The 23,247-nt window shown below is 40.6% G+C and overlaps 1 protein-coding gene across 9 annotated transcripts in view; it reads right to left on the minus strand.

Moving 5' to 3' along the window:
* Positions 1–20,659, minus strand: part of svilb (supervillin b) — a 138,221-nt gene extending 117,562 nt beyond the window's left edge. For all 9 annotated transcript variants that reach the window (XM_060906130.1, XM_060906127.1, XM_060906126.1 and 6 more), the window contains exon 1: positions 20,330–20,659. In XM_060906130.1, the coding sequence (XP_060762113.1) occupies positions 20,330–20,399 (70 nt within the window). In that variant the 5' untranslated portion in view covers positions 20,400–20,659. The remainder of the gene's footprint in view (positions 1–20,329) is intronic.
* Positions 20,660–23,247: the final 2,588 nt, after the last annotated feature.

A 23,247-nucleotide genomic window follows, 5' to 3' on the forward strand; every position in this document is an offset into this window, starting at 1 on the left:
AAATCAATCTCTCTTCAGCTTCAGGTTTCTTGACCCTCATATTTGCTTCCCGAATTTGCAGATATTTAATCCTTGCTTAGCAGCTGACTAGGTTATTTTTCTTTATCAAATGCTGCCCCCTCCCCCCGATAATAAACTATATGGCCAAAGGTTTGTGGACACCTGATCGTATGTGCCTGTTGAACACGTCCTTTCAGTTTTAGTCTCCTCTTCGCTGTTAGAATAACCTCATCTCTTCTGGAAGGCTTTCCACTAGATTTAGTGTTGCTGCTGTAGGGCTTTGTGCCTCTTCAGTCAGGTCAGGCACTGACGTTGGGTGAAGAGGCCTGGGTGCAGTCAGCATTCCACCTTCTCAAAAGGTGTTCACTAGGTTGAGGTCAGGTTCTTCCTCTCCAACCACAAACATCTTTACAGATCTCGCTTTGTGCAAACGGGCATTGCTGAGTTCCAGCGAGGATAAATTGCAAAGCTACAGCATTAAAAGACAGTTACACAATTGCGCTTCAACTTTGTAGCAACAGTTTGGGGAAAGAATCATATGGGTCTGATGGTCAGGTGCCCACAAACGTTTAGCCATAGTACTCCATGTTTACTTCTTCAATCCACAGCATGTTAAGGTTTACTCAAAAACAAGGTAAAAAAAAAAAAAAGTTTACTTTGTGACTCATCCATGCAGATCATGTTTGTGCAATCAACAGAATGGCGCACCACCATTCCACGGTCAGCTAAACCTTCCTGTAGTTTCTTGCTATTTTATGGTGATTTTGCTTTATCTATCTGGCCAGTGTACAGAGTTCTCTTGTTCCAGATCTGGTCTTGTCCTCTACAGTTCTAGTTATCCTTAACTGCCCCATCAATTATTTCCATTTTCAGATTCCGTCTGCTGCTTAAAGGAGCCCAAGGTTGAGTGTTAGCACAAGTTTTGAAGACTCAGAGAATTTATGCTGCTTTGGAATTGGAATTGCTTTGGACCTTGCTAAGGAGGAGTCCAAATGAGTGAATTAAGACCTAACAAGTTAATTCATTTGAGACTTAACAGCTGGAAAGACTTCCAAACTTTTGCATATGCCACAATTTAGTAACTACATTAAAGGAGAACCGAAGGCAAATTTATCATCAAAACTCCATTTCTCTCGTTTTATTAAATATCGGAATGCATTTTTGATCGCTATTTTGTCACTGCGATAGCAAGTTATGAGTGTTTGAAATATGCTATGTAATATATCAGTCCATATGTCAAAGCGATGGCCGTAAACAGGATTCGTCGAGACCTGTGCGAGACATCGTAGGACGGAAGTAAAATGTACAGCGGAAATCAAAGTGACCAACATCTGCCAACGTTGTCAAAAGACGCGTGCGCCCTCTTTCGAATGCTGACGTAATCAAGCCGGAAGTTTTGTTTGTTTTGAGAGTAATCAGGAAAGTTTGAAAAAAGTAGGCAGTAGCCGTCATTTAAACTCGTTTTGTGCAATACTTCATTTGGAAAACAGTTTTGAAAATGGCGGCACTGACACCTGGCTGACACTTCACGTTTCGAAGTCTCGCACAAGTCTCGTGAAGATCGCGCGGATAAGCGACGCCTGTCGTGGACCAAATTAACTAAATTCAACATGGCTAAAAACCGAATAGGCTGATAAGTATAATATTTAATTGCAATTAGTTGCCAATACGAGTCATGATATAAGGTTACTAAAACTGAAAACATAATTGAATAACACTAAGAAATAAAGCAAGTTAAAAATGACTTCAGTTCTCCTTTAACAGTCACAGCAAAGGTCAATGCAGAGGTTGTGTTGACTTCTTTCACTCAAAATGAATATATAATTGGCTAAGAATGCCCAAATATTTGCGTACAACTGCTTTAATCACCATGAAAGCGCCTCAGATCATCCATTATTCAACTGCTGCTGAAAGCCAGTTCTAAATTCCTACTAGGCAGGAGGGGTAGAGCTGGAAGACTCCTTTCTCTTCTCTGCTCTCACTCATCTGCCTTTATTAGGAAAGAGTGCATACAGCATGGTACATTCTGTTTATCTAGCCACTAGAATGCAAACGGACTGTGAAACAAACCAGTCATTTAGCACTGTTCTTTCAAGTCCAAGCCCAAAACCACGTGTCAAAACCCTGCCTGACGAACAAGGCCAATAATCACAACTAGTTCACCAGTGCATACTTCTCAAGTCAAGAGTTTACACTGTTTCATGACTGTAGATGTATATAGCATTTTGGGGTAAAAACATCACGTCGATGAGTGGCCATTTGTTCTAAACCACTGCTAAAGATTCTGACATGCTTCAACAGCTCCCATCCAGTGAAGAACACAACTACATAAACTATCCATCATAGCAGACTACATTTAATTCTAGTCAAACTAGCTTGGTTGAGAGTTATGCGCGTTTGCTTTGCTCACAAAGCAGTGCTTACGACGCTGATCCAACCTCATTTTAGTTCACGCATGGTTGCCAACCGCAAAGCATAATCAGAATTGTAAACCACTCCAAGAAAGCACCTGGTTCAGGTGCCTGCGTCCAACCTCGGTGTCAGTTTGGACACGCCTTATTCATAGGCATCAAAATTTTTCTGTGTTTTGACTATTTTCAACATTGAACAATACTGAAGACATCAAACTATGAAATGACATGGAATTGTATATCATCAAAATGCCTGTGCAGGGAATGGCTCACATGACAAAATGGTTCCACACTGATTAAGCAATATATCTCGTGACATTTAAAACAAAGAAAGGATATGGTGCGAGTCAGTCATGGTATATCCTGGATATACCATAAACTGAAGTCACAATTTCAAGTTATATGGCCGACTTGAGTCACAGCTGTGGCTCCGTGAGCATGGTAGATTTACACATCATGATCATGCCTAGTGAGCAGGTGATAGCATTGTACATGCACAGGTTGAAGGTCGCGCCGATGTAAACAACAAACATGACTGCCAGTGTTGTAGTCGAGTCACTAAACCTCAAGTCTGATGCCCCTTTCCACCAAGCAGTTCCAGGGCTGGTTCGGGGCCAGTGCTTAGTTTGGAACCGGGTTTTCTGTTTCCACTGACAAAGAACTGGCTCTGGGGCCAGAAAAACCGGTTCCAGGCTAGCACCAACTCTCTGCTGGGCCAGAGAAAGAACCGCTTACGTCAGCGGGGGGGGGGGGGGGGGGGGGGGGGGGGGCGGAGTTGTTAAGACCAACACAATAAGACCGCGAAAGATCGCCATTTTTAAGCGACGAGAAGCAGCAACTGTACAAACGAAGTCATCCATTATTATTATTGTTGTTGCTGCTGCTTCTTCCGTGTTGTTTTTGCTTCGATATTCGCGCCAAGGTTTATGCAAACGTAGCCGACGTAACTGACGTATACAACGACGTAACTGACGTATACAGCGACGTAACTGACGTATACAGCGACGTAACTGACGTGGCTTCCCTTAGCACCGCGAGCTATGGAAAAGCAAACTGGTTCTCAGATGGCTCGCAAGTTGAACGAGTTGTGAACCAGCACCGGCCCCGATCCAGCCCTGGAACTGATTTGGTGGAAAAGGGGTACGAGTCCAGTCTCAAGTCCCCAGCGTTCAAGTCATTGAAGAAAATTTCGAGTCGAGTCCACTATCGATCCGAGTCCGACACAAATGAGACACGCGCACATACTAAAACAAACTGATAGCTTTGAGTACTGTGAAAATGTATGTGTCCTTTACCATAGCTTACAAACTCACAAAATTTTAGTTTTGCCCCATTTTAGTTACAGGCTACAGATAAAAAGCTTGTTTGTCGCTCAGCAAGCCCGCCCACTATCAACAGGGCAAATAACGAGAGGGTTAACACTAGCTAGTTCATCGGTCAGCAAGCCCCACTATCAACAGAGCAATGAACATAGCGTCTCACTCTCTGGGTGTGGTCTTGCCAAATGACGATTGAAGTTTGAGGTTGTCCCTGTCATTTCCTCAATTGTTCTTCTACATATGGAACACGCAGTGTATTTCCCCACCCCACTGTATGAGAAGTCTGTATAAGCAAAGCGGACAATCTAGGGGCTTCTCCTCCAGGCATTTTAGCGCCATTAGCGTCAGTTTGCGCTTGAACATGACGTATGAACAGGTGAATGTGCATTCTCTTGCACAAAATTAGTATAAAAATTAATGTAGATATAAATATCTTATGCCAAATTATGACATTACAAAAATAAAGAAAAAATTCGAGTCTCATCTCCAATTTAAGAGTCCGAATGCAGTTAATAGGGAGGGAAAGTAATCATCGCCCCCTACTGGATGCGTTCCAACCTCTATGGCAAAATGAATGGGAATATCTTTTCAAAAAGTTCACTTTCAAGTGTAACCCAAAATGTAAGACAATGGCTTCCATATGTTGTGCATGTCGGGCAGCTCTATCGATCCTGGTGATCATATTTTATTTTTTCCACCGATTTGAATTGTTTTGAATGTTTTTTAATAAGCTGATCAAAGACTACACGGACCCGACGTCGCGTATGTGACGTCACCGCAAGTCTAGCGCCTTTCCAAATCTGTAGCAGGTAGCGGCCGGCGAGTAGCCTACATCAACATGACGATTTGTATAGCGTGGTTGGCGGAGTATTTCTGTACCAATAAGAAATGCATCCCTCGTGGGGATAACCATCACAGATCAGTGCATGTAGCCAACTGACGCTATTCACAGGGAGAGCTGTCAGCACTCGTAAGGGCTAGTATGAAGAACAAAACTTATCAAGTCTACTGCTGACGTAATATGAGCGACTCTGACTAGACACTTTGGTTGTAGTCCGTTTCTGACAGGTTAGGCGCAATTCTGATCTTTTAAAAGACAGCGAAATTTCACCTGATACTTTCACAGTTAGTAGATAATCCCAACATATTTTTGGGGGGTGTACAAGTTCCACGTCATAACTTCGTGGATTTTTTTAAAAATCGGGTCTATGGGATTTAATAGTATGGCTCTCGGCTTAGGAACGCTACCGCTAGGATCTGCTGTGTTTCACTTTCCCTCCCTATCCACGAATCTGAGATCAAGTCCAAGTCAAGTCACAGGTCCTTAAAATTGGGGCATGAGTCGGACTCGAGCCCGAGCCCTGGACTCGAGTATTACAAGCTTCATGGCTTGCCTCCAGCAAGTTTATGTTGAGATTCAAGATCAACACTTAGTATGGATTTTTTTTTTTTTTTAAATGAGTGATGTAAACCAAATATACCATGCACTGAGAGGCACCAGTAATTATGGATTCTCTCGGTGACTGGCGTAGCACTATTTTCTTCTAAACTGTGTCTCTCAGATACCCCTTTTCCACCAAATCAGTTCCAGTGCTGGTGCTGGTTCACAACTCGTTCAACTTGTGAGCAGCTGAGAACCAGTTTGCTTTTCCATAGCTCGCGGTGCTAAGGAAAGCCACGTCATTACGTCACTGTATACGTCAGTTACGGTGCTACGTTTGCATAAACCTTGGCGCGAATATCAAAGCAAAAACAACACGGAAGAAGCAGCAGCAGCAACAACAATAATAATTACTTCGCATTTGTACAGCTGCTGCTTCTCGTCGCTTAAAAATGGCGATCTTTCGCGGTCGTTATTGTTATTGGTCTTAACAACTCCATCCCCCGCTGACGTAAGCGGTTCTTTCCTCTGGCCCAGCAGAGAGTTGGTGCTAGCCTGGAACCGGTTTTTCTGGCCCCAGAGCCACTTCTTTGTCGGTGGAAACAGAAAACCCGGTTCCAAACTAAGCACTGGCCCCGAACCAGCCCTGGAACTGCTTTGGTGGAAAAGGGGCAAGAGAATAGTACTGTACAGTCATCTAAGAGAGTCCATGATTTCAACCAAAGCCTCTCAGTGGACAGTATTTAACAGTTATTCCACGAAATAGAGTCGTACATGAGCTGATAGCTGATGAAGCATGTAGCACCAAGTAGGCTATAAGCATGTACAATGAGATTGAGTGGAATAACTGTTATTCTATCCACAGTCACTGATTTTAGAGAAAAAGCATTTTTAGTTTTAGGCAAATTTGATCAAAATTTTGTACAAAATGTCCAACAAAATCATTTCCACTTAGAATGTAAAGAAATTAGCGAAATGACCGGAGCAATTTGTGAAAAATGCTATAATTCTTTGGGGGGGGGAACTCTACCATGAAATACTTTCATTCCATATTTTGTTGCTTTTTTGTATTGGGGGGGGGGGGGGTTTGTTTTCAAGTAGCGTTTTTATTTCGTCCTTCGTTGGTTCAGCAAATGCTCTGCCATTTTCTTCTTTAGGGGGAACCCCCCCAACTATATTATTTTAAATATTTGGTGATATCAGACTTTATGCACTCTGCCATTTTGTTTCTCTCTACTCACGGTATACAAGCTGATAGCTTCGTAGCAGAGTAGCCAACCAGAGCACACGATTGCTCATATCCAGTGAATGTGGATAGAATAAATAGATTGTGTGGTAAACAGTGTTAAAAACAATGTTTCATATTTTAGATTCTTCAGAATAGCCAGCCTTGACGCTTTGTACACTATTGGCATTGTCTTAATCGGCTTCATGAGGTAGTCATCTGGAATGCTTTTCAATTAACGGGTGTGCCTCGTCAAAAGTTAATTAGTGCAATTCTTGCCTTCTTAATGGCATTTGAGATCAAACAGCAAGTGGGAAATCATCTCTCTCTGGCTTGGCGAACAAAGATGAAGGTGGTGATGGTCCACGTCGACTGTAGGCACGCTCGTGGCCGACATGGATCGGCAGGTGCGATTGTAGTGGCAGCAAGTGTAGGTCTGATCGGGGTTAGGTGTCACATCTGCACGATTCTTCCTCCTCTGTCGTTTTCTTCAAGGGGGGCCCTACGGGTGTTCTCAAAGAAGGAAACAGCCCTGGAAGAGCTGGTGGTGGGTGGACATCCTTCGGCCTGCGCAATGGAGTTTTGTAGGTGAAGTACAGTGTGTACAGAACTGGCCCCACCTTTACACTCAGGGTTCATCTGCTATGGCCTAGCAAGCTGGAATGGTGACAGCGAGGTCGTCGGGTCGTAGGTTTTATATCGGAGGTCTGCACCCACTCAGTGGATTTTTTAGATCCAGTATGGAGCTCACCCATACCAGCATCCAGTGGCTATGTTGGCCCCCATTTGCCCCCTATGATGGGAAATCATAACAGTAAACAGCCCTATTCCATAGCTGCAGTCGTCATATTATGCCAAGAACTGCTCAACTAAGTAAAAAGAAACAGTCCATCATTACTTTAAGACATGAAACATCTTAATAAAAATTAAAGAAAAAAAAACCCATTGAATTAGGTGTCCAAACCTTTGACGGTTATATCTTGACAATGGCTTCGGTTGCAAATGCAATTGGTAATGAAAGGAGAAGACTGAACTCAAGGGTTAACTAGGGCCATATATACATGACAGTTTATTTGACAAAGCAGGCAGGTGCCACCAACTCAACAGCTGCAGTACTGGTGCCTGCCAAAGGCCACACACAAAAAGGCACACAGAAGATGGAGATGTTGTTCACGCATAAGTGGGTTCTCACATACACTCACGATAACCCAACATCACGAACCCTTCACTCACAGAACTACACAGTCATTAGTGCATATGCTCAAGTGACTTAAAAGCACGCCACTGTTCAATTCACGTCTCTTTAAATCACACTTTTACGCATGAACAAGGTCACAAAGCAGTCTTGCAAAGCTATACAAATTCCTGTATCCATAAGTTTATCCCTAATGAGCAAGGCAGACAATTGTCGTCATGGAGTTTTCCTTGCCACATCAAGAAGAAACCATGAAAGGAACCAGCCTCAAGAGAACCGATCCTCATCTAGGCGACAGTAAATTATATCGTTATAAATAACATCTAAAACTTATACTGTATCGTGAAAAAGTGTGAATTGTGTTAACAGAGCTTGTGTGCAACTCGAGTGAACAGAGTCATTTCTGAATTTACTACAGTTTTAATTAAGTCTACTGCATCAATATGATGCTTTAACTGTTCCATTCGATGTCGCTGTGCTTGATTTAACTTGGGTCCTAAAAGTTCAAGGGCCAAGGCTACGACTGCACACCACTCACTGGCAACAGTTTGTAAACACCAAGTCTTACATACACACGAATAACAGTAGCTTCTTGTATTTTAATTTCACATTCCTTATCTCATCTCATTATCTCTAGCCGCTTTATCCTTCTACAGGGTCGCAGGCAAGCTGGAGCCTATCCCAGCTGACTACGGGCGAAAGGCGGGGTACACCCTGGACAAGTCGCCAGGTCATCACAGGGCTGACACATAGACACAGACAACCATTCACACTCACATTCACACCTACGGTCAATTTAGAGTCACCAGTTAACCTAACCTGCATGTCTTTGGACTGTGGGGGAAACCGGAGCACCCGGAGGAAACCCACGCGGACACGGGGAGAACATGCAAACTCCGCACAGAAAGGCCCTCGCCGGCCACGGGGCTCGAACCCAGGACCTTCTTGCTGTGAGGCGACAGCGCTAACCACGACACCACCGTGCCGCCCCACATTCCTTATGTGGTGCCATTTTACGTTTTGCATTTTTAGTTATGACTGGCATCAAACAAGGGCTTCAGGTCAGGGTTAATGCTTAAATTTCATATTTCGGAGCCTCGGTGTTAACAGTATCCTACAACATGAGCTGCATCATTGAACAAAATAGATTCGTTATCATGAAGAGACCATGGCTGTATCCAAAGTCTCACTCATTCGCTACTCCCTATTGAGGGAATTCTGTATAGAGGACATCATGAGCTCATTGGTAAAACAAAAAAAGCACTTGACACTACTCCGCCGCACCATGATTTACGTCATTACTGTCGCACAATTAAAACGTGCCAGATCAGTCAGCTGGTGGGTTTTCAAACTAATAAATACATGAATTTATTTTTTTCGCGGTCCGGTTTCCATCAAATCCTGCGCTCTGACTGGCTGGCAAGCGGGTCCGTATCCTACGGTACAGACCCCGGATACAGACCTCTGGCGACCCGCTCACTCACAACAAACAGTAGCAATTTTTGTCAACATTTATTTTCGCATTTCTCAGGAGAATAGCATTAATTTTACAGCATGGATAGCGATAACGACTGTTCACAGCGAAAGCGAGTTTTACTACCCTGAGGAAGAAGAAATAAAAGCAAACATTTCAGGAGAAAGATAAAAACCTGTAACTGTTGCTAACGCCGAGCAAAAACATGGCTGAATCCTGAATGACTCAATTTTGTATATGGGTTGTTTTACAAATCAGGGTACAAAGTTTGTGTCACAGGGGTCCAAAATTCAAATTGATTCAAACTGGTTCTTGTACCAGTTTTTAAGTGAAGGACACGTTAAAGAACAGATTCCAGGTAATTTTTTGGCATACGTGTATGGTAGTTTTGTGTAATCTGCTATAAGATAAAGATTAAGTGTAGCTTTAAGCAGGGCTGGGAGAAACAAATGAAGTGATTCTTGGAGAGGATGTTTTTTTTTTTTTGACAATTCAGAATCCACTACTTCCATAGTGCTTTTAAATCTAAGGCTGTAAGCTTTGTGTTAGTTGTCTCTAATATTTATGTCCCAATATCTTGACCACATTTTAGGATGAAAATCATTTTAGATATGTTATTTTATATTGAAAAATTAGCTGTCTCGGAGAGGACATTTTTTTGACACAATTACATACTAATTTGATCAAAATAGCCTGAAAACTTACTGGCATTCAACATTTAAACTTAACTGTGTTTCCAATGATATGGAACCAAATATGTGTTTTATGGTATAAAGAATGATTTAAGTGCATCCCTTCTGGAGCTACCTGTGGTCAAAAAAGCACTTTTTCTAAATGACGTGAGTAATTTTGCTAAATATGACATACATTGCCATACATTCACCAAAAATAACGTTATCACCAATTTTTTTTTTTTGCATGGTAAATAGAGCTATCACAGGGCTACAATAAACAACCAAGTTTATTTAGTCAAGCCTTTTGATATTGAAGATAATAAGTGTTAAATGTGATTTTTAACTTGCGTACCCTGATTGTAAAACAACCCATAAATAAGAGACTACATAGGCGGCAAAATGTAGTTCATTTCCTGCTATGGAAGTGCACTTGTATACCGAGGAGGAAGCAATTTGCATTACAGCCGTGAATGAGGATTCAAAATGGCGCCTCGGCTCGGTTTTCCCTTTCGGCCGCTCTCGTTTTCTGTTAGAATTTGGTAAAGAAAACAAATATTTACCAGCTTAAGGTCCGTCCGTATGGTGAAATACCGTGACCTCGGCCCAGAAGGCCTTGGTCAGTACTTTCAAGACCCCGGTCACGGTATTTCACCATACGGACCTCCCAGCTGGTAAACAACATGCATTTTTGTGATAAATCCATTTTATACTGAGTGCATTTCCCACATTAATAAATACAAAGTACTTTGTCTGCTGCATCTTTCAGTTCTTTCAAATCAAGGCTGAATACTTTCTTCATCGCTGCCTTTTATTAAAACAAATTTGAGCCTTTTGATTAATTCCTCGCTCTGCACGGTCACTTTTATTCTTGTATTTTATCAGTCCCCTTCACATTCAACGGTGGCGACGCCCATGTTCGGACAGCACTACAAAATGGTGACCTTACTATATAGTGAGTGATTTCAGACACAGGGAATGTCTAGCTCAAGCAGCACATCATACCTGACAGTGGGAGATGCTCATACATCTCTCTAGAACATGGAATATTGTTTTTTTGTCCCCCCCCATTAAAGATTTTGTTTAATCATCTGCCAGAAGACAGAACAGGCCAGAGAAACAACTGAAAGCCCAACTGCAATGACAGTCGTGGTTTTAGACAGTAGAGGGCGTAAATTTAATATTTAAGGGTTTGTATAGATAGTTTCTATTGCTATAACTATAGAACATTTACACTGTTTATATTGTCTGAGTGTTTAGTCCATGTCAGTTCTTATCTAGTGTTTATACTGTACATTGAGTGTTTAGTCTATGTCTAGTTCCTATCTAGAGAGTTTATACTGTTTATATTGTTTGTTTTTTCAATTATTCTATTTTTATTTATTGCATTGCTTGTTTGCACCGTGGGTCAGAGAGGACTGAAATTTCATCTGTGCTGTATGTCGAGCATGTATAGCATATCTGACAATAAAGTTGACTTGACTTGACATTTCTATTACTGTTTCTGACATTTTTTCAGAAACAAATAGAAAATTCTATTTTCTGTTTCAATACTGAAAAGTGCAATGACAGTCTGTTGTCAACCCCTCAATGCCCATCTCCGTCCAGTCAAGTGGTTGCAGAGCTCCGCGGCAAAAAAAAATCAAATATGAAGCGAAATTACCCCTCAGGGAGCCAGAAGAGAAAGAAGAAAAGGGAAGAGGAAGACAGAAAAAAACAAGACACTGGTAAGTGAGGATGTACACACTCATTAATACCAAGCGGGTCGAAAAGCAAATTTGGTAGCTAGCTTACGTTAATGGTAGTTATCTTGTAGACAGTGTTTATAACAGTGATGTAAATGTTGTCATGCACAACAGGCTTACAAACTTGCAAGGACTGGCTAAAAATTCTAATATGTGCCACACAAATAGGTGAAAGACTGTCAACTTCTCCCAGATTAACTTATTGTGTTTATCAAAATGTCAGAGTTAGTTTGGGACTATAACGTTGGGAATGGGGCATATTGGTGTAATATCGCCGCAGCTCAAGTCAGATTTTGCCCATGATTCTAGTTGTGTATTCTTACATTTTTGTGTGTTTTTCTATACCTTTTGCACTTTTCTGTGTGTGCTGGTTCTTATTAAGATTCTTATTCATGTTTGTAATCATTTAATCACCATTTGAAGTTATTTCTACTTGTGTATATACTGTAAATATTTAGTGTTGTGTTATTTGCACATTTTATATTACTTTGTCTTATTTTCATATTTGATTTATATATTAGTGCTGTCAAGCGATTAAAATATTTAATCGCGATTAATGTCGCGACTGTCATAGTTAACTCGCGATTAATCGCAATTTAATCGCACATTTTTGTCCCATGAAAAACCATTGTAATTCTCTGATCAGCATAAAAAAGTGAATGGGCTTGCTTTGTACCAATGTTTTTTTTTTTTTTATTGCAGAGCATAACACGTCTTGTCACAGCCACTGACATCCATAACTTCCATATTAGATGAGAAAACCAAGGGATGAAAAATAAAGTGCATATCACTGTGAAAATAAAAAAATTTTTATTTTACTCATCATTAGTTTCTTTTGAAGAGAAGTATTTGCCATAAAAAGAAAAAAACAGATAAAAATAAAAACATTCATCATACGTTCATCATAGTGTGGCACTGTATTATCTAATGCTCACTGCGTATAACTCTACACCTCCCCGGTGGAGATGAGCTGGGAAACTGAAGACTGAAGGAACAGTATTGAAAAGTATTTTTCCAGTCTCACCTGTGAAAGGTAATCCCATGTGATCTCGTTTGGACGGTAAACCTGTTGGTACAGTTAAACGCAGCACATGAATGAGGCATCTTTATTCTCGGCTACTGTCTAGACGCTATACCAGAGACGGTTGAAGAATCTCCACTTTGCCCCATCCAATATGGCGGCGAGGATGTTTATATGTCTGTGCCTTTCTCCATCACTCACACGTACTCTTATTGAAGCAGCGCGCGACAAGCCTCAACAGGAACTGCGGGTGACTCGCAGGGCCAAATTAGAATTTGCGTTAACGGCACTATTTTTTTTAATCGCGTTAAATTGAGATCGCGTTAACTTTGACAGCACTAATATATATATATATATATATATATATATATATATATATATATATATATTAGTGCTGTCAAGCGATTAAAATATTTAATCGCGATTAATGTCGCGACTGTCATAGTTAACTCGATTAATCGCAATTTAATCGCACATTTTTGTCACATGAAAAACCATTGTAATTCTCTTATCAGCATAAAAAAGTGAATGGGCTTGCTCACCGTTCGAACTACGGGGGTACTCGGGGGATCCGAGATCCCCTGAAACAGACATGAGATCCCTTGAAAACATGATTTGGGAAATGTTGGGGGGTCTCTAAAATACTGGCAAAATGATGTTTATTGACATAGCAATCGTGTGTAACGGGAAGCATTTGCATATCCGAAGTGAGCGCGCGATGGAGATCCGCGCTCTGAGACAAGCGCAAGCACCACCCCCCCCCCCAGGGAAAAAAAGGGACCCCCCCGAAAATATCAGCATAGTTCGAACACTGGTTGTACCAATGTTTTTGTTTTTTTTTTATTGCAGAGCATAACACGTCTTGTCACAGCCACTGCAAAGTGGGGCTGGAGCCGCTGATGGGAAAACGAAACCTAAGCCAAGCACCGTGGCTCTTCGGGGGAGGGCAGAGGACTCTGGCTGTGCGGGGCGTGGCATCATGTCACAGAGCGTTAATCTCACGATAAAAAAAATTATCGCCGTTAAAATTGAGTCAAGTTAACGCGTTAATAACGCGACATTTTTGACAGCACTAATATATATATATATATATATATATATATATATATATATATATATATATATAAAAAAGTGTGTGTGTATATTTTGTCTATTCTTGTGTTTGGGTTTGATAATTATTTATAATAATGTAGAGTTCATTTATTAAGTAAAAATCGTAAGAATGATTACAATATGTGTGATGTTTATTAAGTCTTCAGTGGGTAGGCGGCCATAAGGCCTTTCATTGAGGGGGGGGATAATTATGGGCCCCAGATCCCCCTTTGCCTAGGGCCCCCAAATAGCTTGAAACGGGCCTGTACTGTTTACATTCTATTCTACCATAGCATCCTACTGAACCACTTCCACTACGCATACCGCTTAGAATCTGATCATCTCGCAGTTGCCTTCTGTAAATTTTTTTTGTTTGTTTTTGGCATTTGTGTGCGTCATATAAGCTACTGGATGTCTTAATTTCCTTCAGGATGAATAAAGTATCCATCCATCTAACTAATGGGGGCTTTTCCATGTCACTCATTCATATTTTTTCTTTATTTTTATTATCCCTCGCCCAAACGAAGTTTGGTGGGGGATATACTGTAGAAACTGGTTCCCTCCATCTGTCCAGTCACGTTTTAGTTTCTGGGCCATATCTTTAAAACTACTGAAGATACCCTCATGAAACTTTGTATAAATATCAAGCAGCATGTGATCTGGTGCCTTTTGCCATTTTGGATTTTTTTTTTTTTTTTGGGGGGGGGGGGGGGGGGGGGGGGGGGGGATTTTGACTTCGTTTCTAAGAGCAGTGTTTGTTTCCGGAGCATATATCCAAAACTATTCAGGATATGGATTTGAAACTTGGTATACATGTTAACAAGGTGATGTAGATGTGCCTTTTCATACTAAGAAATTTAAAGAAATTTTCATGTTTCCATGGAAACAATTTCAGACTTAGTCGCTCAGGTTAGTCTTTGTTTCCAGAGCAGAACTTGAAAACTATGAGTGGTACGGTCTTCAAAGTTGGTATATGTGTTGATTAAGGCATGTATATGTGCCTTTTGGTACTAAAAGATGTGAGAAATTTTAATTTTTAGCTCACCTGGACCAAAGGTGCAGTGGGTTTATGCCATGGGCTGCTGAGGTCAATGTAAAGAGGTAGGGTTGGTTTCCTGCAGCAGAACTTGAAAAATGTGACAAATATCTTGAAACTTGGTATATAGGGCTGGGGATATAGATGACTGTCTTCTTGCTATTAATTAAAAGACACTTCATGTCTGAAAGTATGATTGACAGTTTCTCTTTACTCAGTTGAGCGGTTCTTCACATAACTTGGATTACTACAGTTGTGGAAGAGGGCTTTTACTGTATTTTTAATTATTGACTATTTGGTCTCAAACGCATTAAAAAGGCAAGAAATTGCACCAATTAACTTTTAACAAGACACCTGTTAATTGAAAACCATTCCAGGTGACTACCTCATGAAGCTGGTTTAGATAATGCCAATAGTGTGCAAAGCATCAAGGTAAATGCAAGCTACTTTGAAGAATCTAAAATGTGGGGTTTGGGGTTTGTTTTTTTAAAAAACACCATGTTTACCACAATTCCATGTGTTTTCATATCTTCAATATTGTTCTACAATGTAGAAAAGTGTCAAAATACAGAAAATCCTGAACAAATGTGTGCCCAAATGTTTGGATTCATATCAATTTACTTACACACACTGATCATGGGCAAAGTCTTTCAATTTTTAATGACCCAAGATTAAACAAATTGTCAACAGAAGTGCATGAATTATTCAGTAATTATTTCCCCATCATTTTTATTTTTGAATCTAACTACACTTTATTTTGAAAAAAAAAAACGATTTGTGGTTGAGATGCATGCAAAAAATGTGAAACATTTGGCCGTGTGATGACCGACACACATGCATCCAGTCAGAGGTAGCGTGAAAAGCATAAAAACTGATGAACTTCCTCCAGCTTCTGAGAGAAAGTTTGTTTGATTTCAGCAAAAAGTTGTAAAGCATCCAAAAAGCTCAAGTTCATGTACAGTGGTGCTTGAAAGTTTGTGAACCCTTTAGAATTTTCTATATTTCTGCATAAATATGACCTAAAACATCAGATTTTCACACAAGTCCTAAAAGTAGATAAAGAGAACCCAGTTAAACAAATGAGACAAAAATATTATCCTTGGTCATTTATTTATTGAGGAAAATGATCCAGTATTACATATCTGTGAGTGGCAAAAGTATGTGAACCTCTAGGATTAGCAGTTAATTCAAAGGTGAAATTAGAGCCAGGTGTCTGCCATCCCGTTGATTGACATCAGGTGTGAGTGGGCACCCTGTTTTATTTAAAGAACAGGGATCTATCAAAGTCTGATCTTCACAACACATGTTTGTGGAAGTGTATCATGGCATGAACAAAGGAGATTTCTGAGGACCTCAGAAAAAGCGTTGATGCTCATCAGGCTGGAAAAGGTTACAAAACCATCTCTAAAGAGTTTGGACTCCACCAATCCACAGTCAGACAGATTGTGTACAAATGGAGGAAATTCAAGACCATTGTTACCCTCCCCAGGAGTGGTCGACCAACAAAGAGCAAGGCGTGTAATAGTCAGCGAGGTCACAAAGGAGCCCAGAGTAACTTCTAAGCAACTGAAGGCCTCTCTCACATTGGCTAATGTTCACGAGTCCACCATCAGGAGAACACTGAACAACAATGGTGTGCATGGCAGGGTTGCAAGGAGAAAGCCACTGCTCTCCAAAAAGAACATTGCTGCTCATCTGCAGTTTGCTAAAGATCACGTGGACAAGTCAGAAGGCTATTGGAAAAATGTTTTGTGGACGGATGAGACCAAAATAGAACTTTTTGGTTTAAATGAGAAGCGTTATGTTTGGAGAAAGGAAAACAGTGCATTCCAGCATAAGAACCTTATTCCATCTGTGAAACATGGTGGTGGTAGTATCATGGTTTGGGCCCGTTTTGCTGCATCTGGGCTAGGACGGCTTGCCATCATTGATGGAACAATGAATTCTGAATTAAACCAGCGAATTCTAAAGGAAAATGTCAGGACATCTGTCCATGAACTGAATCTCAAGAGAAGGTGGGTCATGCAGCAAGACAACGACCCTAAGCACACAAGTCGTTCTACCAAAGAATGGTTAAAGAAGAATAAAGTTAATGTTTTGGAATGGCCAAGTCAAAGTCCTGACCTTAATACAACCGAAATGTTGTGGAAGGACCTGAAGCGAGCAGTTCATGTGAGGAAACCCACCAACATCCCAGAGATGAAGCTGTTCTGTATGGAGGAATGGGCTAAAATTCCTCCAAGCCGGTGTGCAGGACTGATCAACAGTTACCGCAAACGTTTAGCTGCAGTTATTGCTGCACAAGGGGGTCACACCAGATACTGAAAGCAAAGGTTCACATACTTTTGCCACTGACGTATGTAATATTGGATCATTTTCCTCAATAAATGACCGAGTATAATATTTTGTCTCATTTATTTAACTGGGTTCTCTTTATCTACTTTTAGGTCTTGTGTGAAAATCTGATGTTTTACGTCATATTTATGCAGAAATATCGAAAATTCTAAAGGGCTCACAAACTTTTCAAGCACCACTGTATGTGACAAGAATTTTAACTTCCTTTTCTCAATATACAGGGTGTTTAAAAAAAAAAACTGCTATCATTTCACAATCTAATAATTTTGCCAATTCTTGTTCAATTGACCTCAAATTTTAACAGCATGTGTAGAAACGGGTCAAAATTTTGTGTTTCACATTTTTGGTCATCTTTTTAGGTATAGAAATTGGCATTCACTGGAAAAGGTGTGTGTTACAGTACGCTCGAACAAGACTGTGCAGCATGCATTTACAAGAGAATTCTCTAAATATGCACCGTTACCAGAAAAGACTTACCATAGACATGCTGCAGCGTGTTTGGCAGGAACTGGACTACCGACTTGATGTGTGCCATCTCTCAGGTGGCGTGAATATTGAAAATTTGTGAAATCGTTCATGGAATCCACATACCTTTGAATTTCTTGTTCAAATTTTGAGGAATAAATCTTATACTGCTCAACATTAAGCCTGTTCAGTTTCATTTGTCTAGACTATGTAACAATGGATATAAAAAGTATACACATCCTTAAATTTTTATATATATATATATATATATATATATATATATATATATATATATATATATAATTTCAAAACTTTTCCCCACCTTTAATGGGACCTACAACCTGTACAATTCAATGGAAAAACAGATTTCAGGGGAAAAACAAAGAATAAAAAACATACAATAAGCTGGTTGCATAAGTGTGCACACCCTTAAACTAATACTTTGTTGAAGCACCTTTTGATTTAATTACAGCATTCAGTCTTTTTGGGTCGGAGTCTATCAGCCTGCCACATCTAGATTTGGCAATATTTGCCCACTCTTCCTTGCAAAAACACTCCAAATCTGTCAGATTGCGAGGGCAGCTCTTGTGCTCAGCCCTTTTCAGGTCAACCTACATATTTTCAATTGGATTTAGGTCTGGGCTCTGGCTGGGCCATTTCAAAACTTTTTTGGGGTCATTGTAGTGCTGAAAGATGAAATGCCTCTTATCTTCAGCTTTCTGGCAGACACCTGAAGGTTTTGGACCAAAATTGACTGGTATTTAGAAGTTCATAATTCCCTCCACCTTGACGAAAGCCTCTGTTCCAGCTGAAGAAAAACAACCCCAAAACACGATGCTGCCACCACCATGCTTCACCGTGGGTATGGGGTTCTTTTGGTGATGCGCAGTGTTGTTGTTGTGCCAAACATACCTTTTGGAATTGTGGCCAAAAAGTTCAACCTTGGTTTCATCAGACCATAACACATTTTCCCACATGCTTTTGGGAGCTGATGCTTTTTTTTTTTTTGCAAAATTTAGCCAGACCTGGATGTTTTTTTTTCACCCTACCTCATAGTCCAGACATATGGAGAACACTGTAGTATACATGTAGTACACAACCAGTACTTGCCAGAAATTCCTGCAGCTCCTTCAGTGTTGCTGTCGGCCTCTTGGCAGCCTCCCTGACCAGTTTGCTTCTTGTCTTTTCATCAATTTTGAAGGGACATCCAGTTCTCGGTAATGCCACTGTTGTCCCATATTTTCTCCACTTCTTGATGACTGTCCTCACTGTGCTCCATGGTATATCTAATACTGTGGAAATGTTTTTGTCCCCTTCTCCTGACTGACACCTTTCAACAATGAGATCCCTGTGATGCTTTGTAAGCTCTCTGTGAACCCTGGCTTTTGCTGGAGGAGCAACTGAGTAAATGTCTGAACTTTATTTGGGGTTAATCAGAGTCATTTTAGTTGATGGCAGGCGTGAACCCAAAAAGACTGAATGCTGTAATTAAATCAAAAGGTGCTTCAACAAAGTATTCGTATAAGGGTGTGCACACTTATGCAACCAGCTTATTGTACATTTTTTATATTTTTCCCCTCCTAACAAATTTGTTTTTCAGTTGAACTATACAGGTTACAGGCCACATTAAAGGTGGGAAAAGTTTTGAAATTATTTATCGTCTTCTGGTTTTTTTTTTTTTTACATCAGAAAAACCTATCATTTTAATAGGGCGTGTACACAGTATATCCACTGTAGTTTCTGGGATATTTACATCTCAAATTATATCAAATGTGTGTGTATATCTCCCCTCAGAGCCCTGTGATGACCTGGCGACTTGTCCAGGGTGTACCCCGCCTTTCGCCCGTAGTCAGCTGGGATAGGCTCCAGCTTGCCTGCGACCCTGTAGAACAGGATAAAGAGGCTAGAGATAATGAGATGAGATCTCCCCTCAGAAACCACAAAATTGATCAAGTCTGCCTTTTAATCATCTATACAAGCAATTATTGGTCTGCTGACTTGCAGTGGCGCTCTTTAAAAGGTATGCCAAACATCAACGCAGCAAGGATGCCAAGCATGGACATGCGAACAAAACAGCAACTCTCGCCAACTACTTCCAGTTACACTGCTGCCCGTGACAGCTGAATACAGAGATCATCATGGGTTCAAAAGGAACACAGAGTTCCAACCTATGAATTTGTGAAATGGAAACTAGAGAGCAGAGCAAACAGGTCATTGAGACACCATCATCTAAACAGATTTACTGCTAACCGTTTTAGTCTTCTCAGTTAGCCAGGCAACATGTCCTAACTATCCATGCAAACGAAACCGTTTCGGTCTTAAATTCTGATACATCCACAACAGCTTTTCCTATAGCCTAAACATCAAATGTCTATAGCTATAGCTTTCACTTTGAGCTAAAATAAGTTAAAAAATTACACGTATAGAGCCTGTTAACTATTAGTCTGGATAAAATGAAGACTAATTGCTACAATTAGCTATTTGGATAATAATGCTCTTTGTTTATGTTTTGATAAAAGCTTCACTTTTTTTTTTAAATTCGTGTTTAGCTTCTCTCGTACAAAGCTGTATCCGCTTCATTTTTTTTTTAGCAAAGATCAAAAAGGCTAAAAGAATTGATGCATGTGTTACATTAGATGTTCCTGTAGATAACGTACAAACGTGTAGATAACGTACAAACAGGAACATTAGATGTTCCTGTAGATAACGTTCTCTCGTACAAAGCTGTATCCGCTTCATTTTTTTTTAAGCAAAGATCAAAAAGGCTAAAAGAATTGATGCATGCGTTACATTATGCTACTGTAGATAACGTTTCTCACTCCTATACATCCAACACGGTAAATAGCACGGCAACACTGTTTGCTTTTAAATGCCGACACCATGCATGTACCCGACATGCATAAAACCTAGTAAACATGCCTAGAGGAAAAGAAAGACACCTGTGTTGGTGTGGGCTCTGGTATCCGGTCCAAAATAACCACTCTTCCTGTCAGTCCAGCACACAGACATGAATTTACATCATTACACAGAGCTCAGTGATCAGTAATTAGGAATGTTAAGAAACAGGGTGTAATAAGGAAGGGGAGAAAAAAAAAAGTCTGTATAAGAAGATAAAATTCCAGAGAGATCTTCAGAAATATTCCGGAATGAAGTTTTTCAGATTGTCACGACGCAGGTGAAGAGTTCCTGTCGAAGTGGGAAAAGCTGCAGGTGGGAAGTTTCTGAATTTCTGCCTCAGCTAACAGGACTGGAGTTTCTAGAACGACACATCAAACTACAACCAAGAGACAGAGGCGGGAACAGGCAAGAGTGACAGGCAGGAGAGATAACCGAACCCAGCAGGCTCCATGTATGGGCCTAAGAGAAGAACACAGTGAGAGGGGAATCTGCCATAAATAGCCAAAGGAGTAGAGAGAGAGAGAGAGAGATATGGAATCAGCTGTCTACCAGGCCTCGTCATGCAGGATCGCTAGGAGCACATTTTCTATTCCCACTCAAATGAGGACCTCGATCACAATTCTTAATACATTTTGGTTTTGTAGATCCTCTCTTTCTATAATTTAAAAAAAAAAACACACACACGCGTTTTGATGGATCACAAGTTATACTTGGGGGTGGGAGAAGATGGTGTTGGCCTTAGTTTTCACAGCGCATGACTTTAGAGGATCAGTCACAGTCACTTGGCTGAGCTGAGCAGCAGCCATGTTTAACATGACTCTGGGATTTTGTGGCAGCTGTTGATCACTTGTCAGCACATGACCAGACCGGTGTGCTCTCTCTTACATTCTGTCAGGGTCACAGATACGGGCGCATTAACCCTCCAGGATAAACATTTATGAAATCCATACAGTATGTTTTCCCCTCAATCAAACACACGAAAGAAGGCTCACCGAGTCTTCTCATGAGGAAGACGGTTCTAGAACAAACATACAACCAAGGAGAGCGTGTAATGAACACCATGAATTTCACGGCATTAGGTTTTGTAAGCGTTGTGGCAATAATACAGCGACACGTTGACAGAAAATGTACTTTTAATACTTAAGAGTGGTGCTTGAAAGTTTATGAACCCTTTAGAATTTTCTATATTTCTGCATAAATGACCTAAAACATCTGATTTTCACACAAGTCCTAAAAGTAGATAAAGAGAACCCAGTTAAACAAATGAGACAAAAATATTATACTTGGTCACTTATTGAAGAAAATGATCCAAGATTACATATGTCAGTGGCAAAAGTATGTACAACCCCGATTCCAAAAAAGTTGGGACAAAGTACAAATTGTAAATAAAAACGGAATGCAATGATGTGGAAGTTTCAAAATTCCATATTTTATTCAGAATAGAACATAGATGGCATATCAAATGTTTAAACTGAGAAAATGTATCATTTAAAGAGAAAAATTAGGTGATTTTAAATTTCATGACGACAACACATCTCAAAAAAGTTGGGACAAGGCCATGTTTACCACTGTGAGACATCCCCTTTTCTCTTTACAACAGTCTGCAAACGTCTGGGGACTGAGGAGACAAGTTGCTCAAGTTTAGGGATAGGAATGTTAATCCATTCTTGTCTAATGTAGGATTCTAGTTGCTCAACTGTCTTAGGTCTTTTTTTGCCATATCTTCCGATTTATGATGCGCCAAATGTTTTCTATGGGTGAAAGATCTGGACTGCAGGCTGGCCAGTTCAGTACCCGGACCCTTCTTCTACGCAGCCATGATGCTGTAATTGATCCAGTATGTGGTTTGGCATTATGTTGGAAAATGCAAGGTCTTCCCTGAAAGAGACGTCGTCTGGATGGGAGCATATGTTGCTCTAGAACCTGGATATACCTTTCAGCATTGATGGTGTCTTTCCAGATGTGTAAGCTGCCCATGCCACATGCACTAATGCAACCCCATACCATCAGAGATGCAGGCTTCTGAACTGAGCGCTGATAACAACTTGGGTCGTCCTTCTCCTCTTTAGTCCGAATGACACGGCGTCCCTGATTTCCATAAAGAACTTCAAATTTTGATTCGTCTGACCACAGAACAGTTTTCCACTTTGCCACAGTCCATTTTAAATGAGCCTTGGCCCAGAGAAGACGTCTGCGCTTCTGGATCATGTTTAGATACGGCTTCTTCTTTGAACTATAGAGTTTTAGCTGGCAACGGCGGATGGCACGGTGAATTGTGTTCACAGATAATGTTCTCTGGAAATATTCCTGAGCCCATTTTGTGATTTCCAAGACAGAAGCATGCCTGTATGTGATGCAGTGCCGTCTAAGGGCCCGAAGATCACGGGCACACAGTATGGTTTTCCGGCCTTGACCCTTACGCACAGAGATTCTTCCAGATTCTCTGAATCTTTTGATGATGATATGCACTGTAGATGATATGTTCAAACTCTTTGCAATTTTACACTGTCGAACTCCTTTCTGATATTGCTCCACTATTTGTCGGCGCAGAATTAGGGGGATTGGTGATCCTCTTCCCATCTTTACTTCTGAGAGCCGCTGCCACTCCAAGATGCTCTTTTTATACCCAGTCATGTTAATGACCTATTGCCAATTGACCTAATGAGTTGCAGTTTGGTCCTCCAGCTGTTCCTTTTTTGTACCTTTAACTTTTCCAGCCTCTTATTGCCCCTGTCCCAACTTTGAGATGTGTTGCTGTCATGAAATTTCAAATGAGCCAATATTTGGCATGAAATTTCAAAATGTCTCACTTTCGACATTTGATATGTTGTCTATGTTCTATTGTGAATACAATACCAGTTTGAGATTCGTAAATTATTGAATTCCGTTTTTATTTACAATTTGTACTTTGTCCCAACTTTTTTGGAATCGGGGTTGTAAACCTTTGTTTTTAGTATCT

This window comes from Neoarius graeffei, chromosome 23, assembly GCF_027579695.1.
Source record: "Neoarius graeffei isolate fNeoGra1 chromosome 23, fNeoGra1.pri, whole genome shotgun sequence".
Taxonomy (NCBI): domain Eukaryota; kingdom Metazoa; phylum Chordata; class Actinopteri; order Siluriformes; family Ariidae; genus Neoarius; species Neoarius graeffei.